Here is a 12,872-nt window from a genome sequence, read left to right as displayed (position 1 = left end):
TGTGCCCCCAGCCCCAGAGCAACATGAGCCAGATGCTCCTCCAACAGGAGCAGAGAGCGTTTTAAAGGGCTGTGGCAGCCGTTCTATTTTTTCCAAAGCCAACCCAGAGTTGCTTTGGAGGCAGGTTCCCTTGCATAAGAACCATCCAGGTTTGTGGACGGAGGGACAGGAGGGCAGATAAGAGGTTTGGTTCGGGGCTGTCTCTGTCACTGGCAAACTGGGATGATTCGGACTGAGGTTGTTTTTAACCCAATACTAATATTTCTGAAGCTCTTTCCACGGGAGAGTCTCAAACAGCTGTAGAAAGGATGGAGTTAGCCTGCCACCCTCTTGTGAGAGTGGGAAGTATTCTTCCCATCTCAAAAATGGGGAAACAGAGGCACAGAGCAATGGAATTATTTTCCCAAGGTCACAGAGTGAGTCAGCGGCAGAAGTGGGAATAGAAATGGTCCCAATCTCCAGTCCTACGCATCAGCCTCCAAACCACCTGTCCTGCCTCTTCCCCCCAAAATCTCATCTCTCTGATTTTGCAAAATTACATGATGGGATGATTTGGTGCTGGCTGCTGTTTTATCCAGACCCCCATCATATGGAGCTTTGGAGTTTGGCCCATTTCCTGGTCTTTTCAGATTGGCTGGATGAGTCCTTCCAGGGGGCTGCAGAAGGAAACCTGTGGCTCCCCAAGCAGTGAGACAGTGAGATGATGATCTCTCTCTCGTCTGCAGAATTAGAAAGCTGGAGGCCTCTTTATTTGCAGGACACTGGCAGGGCACACAGCAGTTCAGAGGCCTGTAGCGACACTGCACTGCAGATTCAAGGTGCAGGCCAATGGCACCAGTGCAAGGCAGCTCAGCAGGATAAGTGTTTCTGGAGAGGAGCTCTGGGGAGGATGGCCCCATCAAAGCAGTAGAGGAAAGGAGCTTGGCGCATCGGGGTTTGGGGGCTGTTCCAAGGGCATGCACAAAGCCTCCAAGCAAGAGGTGGAGAGATCAAAGGAGTGCATAGGATGGGCTAACTCTGAGGGAGCGGAGCTGCTCGCTGAGCCAGACAAGACAGAATGTGACAGGGCCCTTCTCCCAGAATCAGAGACCAAATCTGTACGGGCCCTTTGCCGTCTGCCAGTATTCTGCTGCTTGCGATTTACACCAGAGGGCATGAGCAGCATCACAGCTGCTGAGAGTCGTGTGTTGTGAACATATCGCACTCCCCACTTCTCACTGGTGTGCAGGGAAACCTGCAGCAGGTAACAGAGTAATAATACCACCTAGCTCTTCTCCAGGGCTTTTCATCCATACATCTCAAAGGGCTTTACACAGGAGGGTGGTATCATGCTCCCATTGTACAGCGGGGGAAACTGAGGCACACAGTAAGTCAGTGGCAGAACCAGGACTAGTGCCAGTGCACTGCGTTATACACTAGAAGCTTAGGAAGGTTTGCTGTTTGTAGTAGGAAAAAGGCTCCGGGAGATGAAAGAATCTGGACGAGGACAGGCAGGGGCTTCCTGGGGGGACAGGGATAAGAACATAAGAACAGCCATGCTGGGTCAGACCAAAGGTCCATCTAATTCAATATCCTGTCTTCCGACAGTGGCCAGGGCCAGGTGCTTCAGAGGGACTGAATAGAGCAGGCAATCATTGAGTGACATCCCCTGTTGTCCATTCCCAGCTTCTGGCAAACAGAGGCTAGGGACACTCAGAGCATGGGGTTGTGCCCCTGACCATTCTGGCTAATAGCCGTTGATGGACCTATCCCCATGAACTTACCTAGTTCTTTTTTGAACCCACTTATACTTTTGGCCTTCACAACATCCCCTGGCACCAAGTTCCACAGGGTGACTGTGCGCTGTGTGAAAAAATACTTCCTTGTGTTTGTTTTAAACCCGCTGTGCATTAATTTCCTTTGGTGACCCCTAGTTCTTGTGTTATGTGAAGGAGTAAATAACACTTCCCTATTCACTTTCTCCACACCGGTCATGATTTTATAGACCTCTATCATATCCCCACTTAACCGTCTCTTTTCCAAGCTGAAAAGTCCCAGTCTTATTAATCTCTCCTCATATGGCAGCCGTTCCATACCCCTAATCATTTTTGTTGCCCCTTTCTGAACCTTTTCCAATTCCAGTATATCTTTTTTGAGATGGGACGACCAGTACTGCATGCAGTATTCAAGGTGTGGGCGTACCATGCATTTATATAGTGGCATTATGATATTTTTTGTCTTACTAACTGTCCCTTTCCTAATAGTTCCTAACATTCTGTTATCTTTTTTCACAGACACTGCTCACTGAGTGGATGTTTTCAGAGAACTATCCACAATGACTCCAAGGTCTCTTTCTTGAGTGGTAGCAGTTAATTTAGACCCCATCATTTTGTATGTATAGTTGTGATTATGTTCTCCAATATGTATTACTTTGCATTTATCAATATTGAATTTCATTTGCCATTTTCTTGTCCAGTCACCCAGCTTTGTGAGATCCCTTTGTAACTCTTCACAGTTTGCTTTGGACCTAACTATCTTGAGCAATTTAGTATCATCTGCAAATTTTGCCACTTCACTGTTTACCCATTTTTCCAGATAATTTATGAATATGTTGAACACCATGGGGCCTAGTACAAACCCTTGGGGGACCCTGCTATTTACTTCTCTCCATTCTGAAAACTAACCATTTATTCCTACCCTTATTTCCTATCTTTTAACCAGTTACTGATCCAGCAGAGGACTTTCCCTCTTATCCCTTGAGTGCTTACTTTGCTTAAGAGCCTCTGGTGAGGGACCTTGTCAAAGTCTTTCTGAAAGTCCAAATACACTATATCCACTTGGGTCACCCTTGTCTACATGCCTGTTGACCCTCTCAGAGAATTCTAATAGATTGGTGAGGCGTGATTTCCCTTTACAGAAGCCATGTTAACTCTTCCCCAACAAATCATGTTCATTTATGTGTCCTAGAATTCTGTTCTTCTCTATAGCTTCAGCCAATTGCCTGGGACTGACGTTAGGCTACCAGCCTGTCATTGCCATGCTCGCCTCTGGAGGTAGGGAGTTCTGATGACAGGCAGGTGGTGCTGAGACAGCAGAAACTGCTGAGGGGCATACAGAGAGAGCCTGGAGCACTGGTCCTGGTGCAGGACCTGAGGCCTGAACCAAACGCAGCAAAAGCCAGGCTGTGAGCCAGTTGGGCCCTATCATAAAGCTTTAGTCCTCTCAATATTGAGTGAGAGTCTTAGGCTTCAGTAAGCTTTTGCAAGAAAATCCAGTATGGACTGAAGGTCATTCTCAGTGTACACGAGGCTGACACAATCATCAGCATATTGAAGATCAGTAATGGACGCTCTTGTTAGACCCGCAATAGAGGTCTCCCTACGGGATGGGGAGCAGGCAGATACTGGACGCAGTATTAGTATATAATACTCTAAATATTCTTTATTGATTACAAAACAAACCTTACTCACTCCACAGTCACACCCCAAACATACTATACCAGAGTACAAAGGTCAGAATGATCCTGATGGCCAGTCGAGCTTCCTTCCGTCAGGATAAGATCATAAGATACGGGGAGCTGGCGAAAACCACATCTGTATCCACATGGGACTCTGGATCAATAAATGACTCTGATTTGCAGAAATCATATAGTCCATTCCGTCGCGTCCTCGGTTCTTTGCCTTTGTTTACTAGGCCTTCTACCCACACACTTCCAAAGAGACAATCCTGGGCAGGCTGCCATGATCCAAGGCGTGCCATTTGCTCTATTTCTTATACAATTTTATATCAGTACAGCTGGTGTTATTTCCTTTTCTGATGGTTTTCCGTATTTTTCTCAGAACATAAGATTGTTTTTGTACAAAGAGTTCTAATAGTCCTGGACCTTAAGTCCTTGTTTCGGTTGCTAACTTGCAACGCATACATTCATGTCAAGCACGCGTCATTCATACCAGGCCTCAATGAATAACATAACATATTACATGGATATATGAATCACAATGTAGATAGATAGATAGATAGATAGATAGATATCCCAACATCCTGAAGACTTTAGACTTCAAGTGAAGCCAGTCTCACTCAATATTGGGAAGACTAAAGTGCTCTATCAACCTGCTTCAGGCCTGCACATGACCCACCACAAATCACCATTGAAGGTCAGACTTTGGAGACAGTTGAGCACTTTTGCTACCTCTGTAGCCAACTTTCTCAAAATGCAAAAATCAAGAGTGAGATCCAGCAAAGGATCCAGTGCGCAAGTGCTTCCTTTGGGAAATTGCTCCGACGCGTTTTCACGGACCATGACCTACGGCAGGACACCAAGATCCAGGTCTATAAGACAATTGTTGTTCCTACGCTCCTCGATGGATGCGAAACCTGGGTGACCATATGACAGCATGGCAAGAGTCTGGAGAACAGGGCCGGCTCTACCATTTTTGCTGCCCCAAGCAAAAAACAAAACAAAAAACTGCTCGGACTGCCGCCGCCCAAACTGCGGAAGCGCAAAAAAAAAAAAAAGCTGACCGGACCCAAGAATGGACGGAATGCCGCCTCTTAGCATGTGCCGCCCCAGGCATATGCTTGCTCTGCTGGTGCCTGGAGCTTGCCCTGCTGGAGAGGTATCACTAACGATGCCTCCGGAAGATCCTTTGCATCAAATGGCAAGATCACCACACTAACACCAGCATCCTTCACTGAAGCCAATGTCACCAGCATTGAAGCAATGATCCTCAAGCACCAACTTGGCTGGGCTGGACATTGTGTGCGGATGCCAGACTCTCGCCTCCCAAAACAAGTCCTCTACTCTCAGCTCACCCATGGTGGTCAGAGGAAATGCTACAAAGACACACTGAAAACGTATCTTAAGAAAACTGATGTGGACATCACAACCTGGGAAGATCAAGCCACCAACCGACCCCAATGGCGCCATATCCTCCATCAGGCAGTGGCCCGCTTCGCGTAGAAGCGCCTTGCCCTCGAAGCTGAAAAGAGAGAAGAGGAAGGAAAAAGAAAGAACTTTCTCCCAGCAGGCCGCTGGCCTCCCACAAAATGTTTGTACCTACTGCGGGTGGATTTGCGGTTCCAGGATCAGACTCCTGAGTCATCTCAGGACCCATATACAAATCTGTGGTATAGATCATCCTCTAATCGAGGGATTGCTAATCATCATAAAGCAGACACTTGCTTAGAAGTTCACTGTCCTGCACATGAACTTGGCAAAGGCATAGCTAGCGTTGCTGAAACACAGCCACTCCCAGGAAGTCCTAGGCCCTGGGTATTCATATAAACACATTCCAGAAGGAAAGCTCAGGTCCACCCCAGCACAGAGGTGCGATATAAGCACAATCCTGGGAGCTGGCACAGGTACACACGACCCCCAAGTAAGACAAGGATGGGAGGACAGGCTGATGGATGAACTTGTTTGTATTGATGTATGGAAGGAGAAGTCGCTGGAGGGGCACCTGTGTCCAGCTGAGGGGGCTGCAGAAAGTCCCGCTGCTGGCTGAGCTGGTCCATTGTCATAGACATACATGTGCTAGTGTACCTGTAACCAGGGACCCACGGTGCTAGGAACATGCTTGGTCGACAATAAACCTGGGCAAGGGCCCTTGCCACCGAACCAAGTGTGTGGTCTTTGTAGGTAGTGCTATCGAGGTCTTCTGGGCCAGCTACCTGTGCAGGGCTGGGACAGCACGCAGAGAGAACACACACACCCAACTGCCACCACTGAGAACCCACTGATGCATGACTGAGTCATAAAGATCCTCCTGATGTCACAGGGCAAGGACAATAGAAAAGGCAGATCTCTCTCCTGCTCAGCGGCTGGTGAGAGGAGAGGGCTAGAAGTGTCTCCAGGCAGGGACCCAAAGTCTGAGTGCCTGACAGGATACTCTCTGCCTCGTTCTGCCACCATGAAGTTCCAGAGGAAGAGGGATATCAAGCAGCAGATCCGGGAGCTGCGTGCCATCATTTCACTGCAAGGTGATGCTCTCTCTCTTGGCCGGGCTCTGACAGGCTGGAGTGAAAGCCTTCCTGAGCCCCCTGAGCTGCCGGGACCCAGAAGCCAAGTGCAATCCTAGGCAGCAGGGCCGATGAGATTGTAGCTGGGTTTGCAGCAGGCTTCGGAGAGGGCTCAGATGAGATGGGGGAGAAGGAAACCCCACTGATATTGATGGGCTGGGAGAGGGGGGTGGGCATGGAGGTCTAGTGACCAACAGCCCTCAATGATGCCTGATGGGCATTGTGAGCCTTTAGAAATATGGGTCCAAATCCTGGCTGCCTGGCACTTATGGACACATGCCAGAAATCCCCTGGGCAGAGGGAGGTCTGGGTCCTGCAAAACCCCCCAGAGAGGCTGCTGTGCCAGCCCTCGGTGACAGGAGCTATCGAGGGGCACCCCAGAGTGGGAGTCACCTGCCCAAGGTCTGGGCGGGGGCTGCCACAGGTCAGACTGTGGGTGCACAGGGCTGTCTGGCTTCTGCAGCAGTAACGTGTGGCTGGCTGGGGATGCAGAATTTGGCCTCTACAATGGAAATCCCAAGATGTTTCCATAGAATTATCATATCCAGAAGGGGTGGGGGGTAAATGTGGAGCCAGATCCTCAGCTGGTCATCTCAGTGACGCGCCACGGGCACCAATGATGTGATGGTGAGTTCCACCCACTCGCAGCAGAGCATGCAGTGCCAGGCCTGCCCTGTCAGAGCCTGGCGCATCACGGGGAGGGACCTGGTTCTGCCCTTTGACTGAAATCCCCAGTTTACCTCTAGAGCAAGGGAAGAAGCTTTTTGCGCATTCGACGGAGGAGAAGCTCACTCAGAACAAAGGGCTCATCAGCTTCCTGCGCGGGAATGTGCATGACGAGATGTGCACCCTGGGCGTGGCTCAGAAGGTACCCGTGCCCCTGCCAGGGCATTGCTCTGCTAGCCAGGGCCGGCTCCAGGCACCAGCTTACCAAGCAGGTGCTTGGGGCGGCCACTTCGGAGAGGGGCGGCACGTCCAGCTGTTCGGCGGCAATTCGGCGGACGGTCCCTCGCTCCCGCTCGGAGCGAAGGACCTCCCGCCGAATTGCCGCCGCAGATCGCGATCGCGGCGCTTTTTTTTGTTTTGTTTTGGTTTTTTTTGTTTGGCTGCTTGGGGCAGCCAAAACCCTGGAGCCGGCCCTGCTGCTAGCGCCTGGCTCTGCCCTCACGCCAAGGGGCAAGCTTGCTAAGCCTAACCCGGAGAGCCATCAGGGTGTGCACAATCCCTGAGCCCCAGCACCCACCACCATGCCCTGTAGGTCTGAGGGGATTCACCTGCCGCCCCCAGGGCCAGCAGGAGACCAAGGGAAATACCATTCAGGACTGGTACAGCTGCCTGGATCCCCTTCTGCCCCCTCGGTCCCTGCTCTCCTGCCCCACCGCCCAGCTTTGCAGCCCCTAGGGCCCCCTGCCCATCCCAGCCTGCCCCTCTGCTCTCCATCCCCCCCAAACCCTGCTCCCAGCCTTGGGCATCTCTCCCCTGGACTCCCTCAGCTGCCTCGCTGCCCAGCCAGGGCTGCTATTAACCCCCATTCTGCCCATGTCACTCACTTCCCCAGCTCCGGGCACTGCCCCCACTGTGCCCCCCAGCAGAGGCAGGCTGCTCCTCCCAGGGAGGCCCAGCCCAGCTCTCCTCCTGCTTGCCTCCCTCCTTGCCCCCTTTGGATCCTTCTCCCCATCACCCTTGTGCTGCCTTCCAGGCCCCCTGCCCCCATGCCGACCTCCCCCAGCAGTGACCCTTGTGTGCTCCCAGGGTCTCAGCTTCTCCCACTGGCTCTGCAGTGCAGTTTGAGCTCCGTGGGGCAGGGCTGTTTCCTCATGGACCAGAGGCTTTGAATGCTGAGAGCACCCACGCTAGTCAGCCGGGGGCGTGGAAGTTCAGCCCTTCTGCAAGGCAGGTTCTAGATGGCTCAGGAAGGGAATCCAAAAATGGAGGCCCCCAAAATGTGCAGACACCTTCGCTTCACCCTGCCTTGCTTTCAGCCATCGGCAGATGAGGATGCTCTGGTAGCTGGGGGCTGGGAGGTGGTCAGCCCTTGACTGGGAATAATGCATTACCAATTACTGTGTGCAGATGCACTCACAGATAATTAGTAGTAGAACTTTGATCCCAAGTTTCTCTCTGCTTCTCTCCTGCCCACAGTACGACCAGGTGACGATTTCCCAGGCATGCTGGGATCAAAAGCACTTGAAGATGCATTTAGCCAGGAGCACCGTGGAGGTAATTGGCAAAGCACACACCCAATCTCTGGCATTTACTGCCCAGCGACAGAGCAGAGAAAACGGGTGTGGGAGGGAGGGAGGAGGCCATAAAGGAAATTGCCCCTCTCCGTGATACGTCAGCAAACCTCTGCTCCGGGGGTCTGTACTGTAGTGAGCTGGGGAGTGTGCGTGTGCACACGCATGTGTGTCCCACCACCCTGTGCTGGATGGAATCAGAACTGCTCGGCTGTCTGCCACAGATCCTATACTGCTAACAGTTACTGGAGATTCTCCTCTAGCTCCGCTGGCAGGGCCTTTGTTTCTGGAGCAGGAGGGTCTGTGCTGTTGTCACAGAGAAGATCTGAACAGTGGCAGTGTGCAGCAGAGACCCCAGAGAAGGTTCATGTGGCTCCCCTCAGTTACAATGTGTTCCTGCCAGTCACACAGCGACTAGCAGTTCGAAGGCTCGTCACTGTGAAGAACTGCCCCAGTGCTGGCTCCACCCTAGCTAGGGACCTTCCCTTCCTGCTGGATTCAGGACATGCCAGAGGTTAATATGGGAGCAGCAGGGGCTACAGCATCAGCTCAGCTGGCCCCTCGCTGCTGGCAGATCAGGGGTTGCTTCCAGCTGCAGTGGCCCTGTTGTCCTTCGGCAGGAGCAGCACCAGGGAAAGGAGGGGGCTCTGTGGGCACAGGCATGTGCTACTGATTTCCAGGCTTTCGTGGGATTAGAGCACCAGACTCTTTTATTGACTTTATGGGGAAGGGATAGCTCAGTGGTTTGCGCATTGGCCTGCTAAACTTGGGGTTGTGAGCTCAATCCTTGAGGGGGCCATTTAGGGATCTGGGGCAAAAAAAATAGTTGGGGATTGGTCCTGCTTTGAGCAGGGGGTTGGACTAGATGACCTCATGAAGTCCCTTCCAACCCTGATATTCTATGACTTTCAGACCCAGATCTGCATTTTGCAAAGAGCCCCTGCATGGTGTGTCAGCACAGCTTGCATGGACTCCAGTGACAGGTCCCACTCTTTACACTGGGCCAAACTCACACCCCAGAGCCCAGATCTCCCAGCCTGCACCCCACAGGACTCCAGCTCGAGGCTCTGTCTGACATCTATCTTAGGGGTTATTCTGCTGCCTGTCACTGTGGTATCTGGGCACCTACCATGCACAATCAGCAACTATCCTGGCCATCACCTCATCCCTGGCTCTCCTCCCTTGGGGCTCTGCCTATCGCAAGGCTGCCTTTGGGCTGGCTGAGGGTGAAGTGGTTCAGAAGCTCACTTGGGGCCAAACCCTCTGCAGGCTGCTTGTGGGTGAGCCCACCCAGTGCCACTGTGTCTCTTTCAGGCTGCCCGAGAGAAGCTGCAAAACTCCATCTTTGACAGGATGAACGTGCACAATGTGCTGCTGTACGAGGTGAAGAGGCGGGGCGGGATGCTGGAGGGGCTGCAGAGAAAGCTGCAACACCTGGCAGACATGGAAGGAGCAGACAGACAGGGCCAGATACAGCTGCAGGTGACAAGGGCTCAGCTCCAGCAGAAGACTGTGCATGCCAGAAATCTGTGGTCATAGCAATGGGCCAGGTCCTGGCAAGGGCTGAGAACTTGCTGGTCCAACTGACTTCAGCTGGAGCTGCAGGGGCCTGGGCATCTCTGGAACCAGCCCAAGATGTGGCTTGTTTTGGAGGAGGGTTCACTCTGGACAGTCCCCATGTCCTTCCCAGGCAAGCACACTCCTGCCTGTGCATACTCGGCCCATACATGCACCTGTGTGCTCACTTGCACTTCTGCACCCTGAAGGCCCCACATCACAGGGACCTTGTTCCAGCTGTAGAGGCCTGGATGAGGAACCCCCTGAGGAGTCCATCTTCAATTCTAGTTCAGCCAGAGGGGTGGCCGCAGAGTGATCCCAGACCTTCCCTGCCTGCCGAGACTGACCCCACTCCTTCCACTGCACCCCTAGTACCCAAAGATGTGCAGCGGAAGAGAACCTGGGCCCAGTAGAAACCAAACTACTAAAGCTACTGGGCAGGAGCAGCAAAGAGAGCAGATGAGAGGCAGGTCTGAAACCCTGAAACCCCATTTCCTGGGCTCATGGACCCAGGAGTTCCCAGACTGGCTGCCCTGCTCTGTACACCAGCAGCACATGGCCTTCCCACCGCCACCCCTAGCTGGAATCCATTATCAGCGTCCCTCCCGTCCCCTGTACTCGCCAGAAGAAAGGAGCTCACACAGTCAGTGGCCTGTCATGGGGAGGATGCTGGGCTTCAAATCCATGGCTAAGGGCAATGCAACTTGGAAGAATCCTATCCTACCCCGGGGCTGTGTCAAAAAGAGATTTTAAATGAATATAAAGCTACTGGAGCACCAAACTAATTGGCCCTCCCCGTTCCTGAGGGCTCTGGAGCCCTAGCCAGCCAGCCCCGGGGCTCTGAGTCGGCCCCATCTGGTCCCCAGGAGCATTCTCATGTCCCAGGCAGCCCAGCAAAGCAACACAAGATCCTTCTCTGTTGCAGGTGATTCGTCAGCTGGAGAATAACATAGAGAAAATGCTGATGAAAATCAGGACTGGCGAAAAGATTTATTATCTGTATCTGAAGATGGTGGATTTCCTGAAGGATGTGAGCCTCCTCCCCCCGTATGATCTCCCCAGGCTACCGTATGCCCCAAAGAGGAGTATAATGCCAGCTTAGGGCCCAACCCTTTGCCACTGGTGTGGGCAGGATCAGGCTCTAATTCATTAATTTAGAGCAAAAATGTTGTGGGATGGGACTAGAACCCACCTCGTGGACCATGGAGTAGCATAAAGGAGCAGTTCCAGGCATTGGCCAGAGGAGATCACTTAAGGCAACCCCGTGTCCATCTGGAAAACAGGTGCCAGGTGTTTAACAGAAGCTGATTGCACTAATGATCTTGTTGTGCTGGGTCTGCTCTGGGGCTAGAGATAAACCAGTCATAGTGTTCAGCTGTAAACTGCAACTTCCCCACAGCTCCTGGGTGTTTGGATCCAGAGTCTTGGCTCAAGCCAGTCTCTGCCTGGAATCATCTCACCAAGACCAGCTCCTGTCTCCTGGACACAGCCTTATCCCTGGGAGCTGGCTCTGGGATTTACAGGCCCAGATATGTGAGATGGCTTCCCTTTCCAAGCCCCATGCTGGCCCTCTTTGGAGGGTTGCCACCTTTCTACTGGCTGGTAACCAGACATGCAAGGCCCCGCCTCCTGCCCTGCCTCTTCCCCCCAAGGCCCTGCCCCTCTTCGCTCCCGCCCCTGAGCATGCCCTGCCTCTTCCCCCCAAGGCCCTGCCCCTCTTCGCTCCCGCCCCTGAGCACCATGTGCCTCCACGAGCCACATGAGGTGGTGGCGGCTGCTGCTGCAGCGCTGCCTCCTTCCTTCCACTTAGGGTTGCCACCTTTTTCACAGATCAAAAAACCCAGACATCAGGGCCTGTCAAATGGCAAGCTAAAGCCCGGATTGTCTAGGTGAAAACCGGATGGGTGGCAAACCTATCTCTTTGGAGAAGTCCTTACATGTCTCCACAGTAGGGCACAAGCTATACAGTAACATTAGGGTTACCATCCGTCCGTATTTCCCCGGACATGTCCGGCTTAGGCGTCTCTAAATAGCCGTCCGGGAGGAATCGGTAACAAGGTTAAAATGTCCAGGGTTTTTTCTCCCTCGTCTCCCTCTCTCCCGTCCATGCAGAGTGCGGCTGCTGATTGGGCGGCTGGGCCGATTGAGCCGCTCCCATTGGCCTCCAGCAGCCAGAGCCCTCCCCTGCTCCCCCCTCCCTCTGTCTGCAGCCCTGGGTAACACCCAAACCGACCCACCGGGCAGCGTGTTTTGCCTACACGTGGAGCCAGAATGGTAAGGGGAGTCCGGGGGGGGGCAGTCAGGGAGCGGGGGAGTGTTGGATGGGTCCCCGGCCTCCACCTGCCACCCCCCCTCCGCGCATCCCCCCCGTGGGTCCCCCCCTCCCTGCCTGCCTGCCTCTCCCTTGCCTGCTTGTACTGCCAGAGCCAGCAGCAACTGCTGTCTGCTGCCCCCGGGTCCTAGCGTCCCCCATCCACTAATGGGAAGACAGGCTGCCCTTACCCTGCCCTTCCACCCTAGCCCTGAGCCTCTCCAATGCCCCAAACCCCTCAGCCCTCATCCTCCCGCACCCTAATCCTCTGCCCCAGCCCTGAGCCTCCTCCTGCATCATGAACCCCTCATCTCCAGCCCCAGCCAGAGCCCTCATCCCCCCACACCCTAATCCTCTGCTCCATCCCTGAGCCCCCTCCTGCATCATGAACCCTTCATCCTCTGACCCACAGCCCTCACCCCTGCATCCCCTCCTATCCCCTCCTATCCCCAAACTCCCTCCCAAACCCCTCCCCCTTCCCACCCCCCACCCTCAAACTCCCTCCCAAAGCCTGCACCCCCTCCCTTTGCACCGCCTCCCACCCCCAAACTCCATCCCAGAGCCTGCGCCCCTCACCCCCTCCTGCACACCCACCCCCTGCCCCAGCCCGGAGCCTGCACCCAGCACCCAAACTCTATCCCAGAGCCTGCACCCTGCACCCCTCCTGCACCCTAACCCCCAGCCCAGGACCTGCACCCCAGACCTCCTCCCCCCACCCAACCCCCCTCCCAGAGCCTTAGGCAGGTGGGGGGGGTTCTGGGCACCACCAA

At 53.7% G+C, this 12,872-nt stretch overlaps 1 protein-coding gene across 1 annotated transcript in view; it reads left to right on the top strand.

Annotated features, from left to right (window-relative positions):
• Positions 1-5,888: 5,888 nt before the first annotated feature.
• CCDC183 (coiled-coil domain containing 183) overlaps positions 5,889-12,872 on the top strand; it is a 34,915-nt gene continuing 27,931 nt past the window's right edge. Inside the window, exons 1-5 of the mRNA XM_065418969.1 lie at positions 5,889-5,958; positions 6,744-6,865; positions 8,140-8,217; positions 9,549-9,716; positions 10,717-10,821. Coding sequence (XP_065275041.1) covers positions 5,889-5,958; positions 6,744-6,865; positions 8,140-8,217; positions 9,549-9,716; positions 10,717-10,821 — 543 coding nt within the window. The remainder of the gene's footprint in view (positions 5,959-6,743; positions 6,866-8,139; positions 8,218-9,548; positions 9,717-10,716; positions 10,822-12,872) is intronic.

Source organism: Emys orbicularis, chromosome 18, assembly GCF_028017835.1.
Source record: "Emys orbicularis isolate rEmyOrb1 chromosome 18, rEmyOrb1.hap1, whole genome shotgun sequence".
Taxonomy (NCBI): domain Eukaryota; kingdom Metazoa; phylum Chordata; order Testudines; family Emydidae; genus Emys; species Emys orbicularis.
This window is presented reverse-complemented; position numbering and strand designations above follow the sequence as displayed.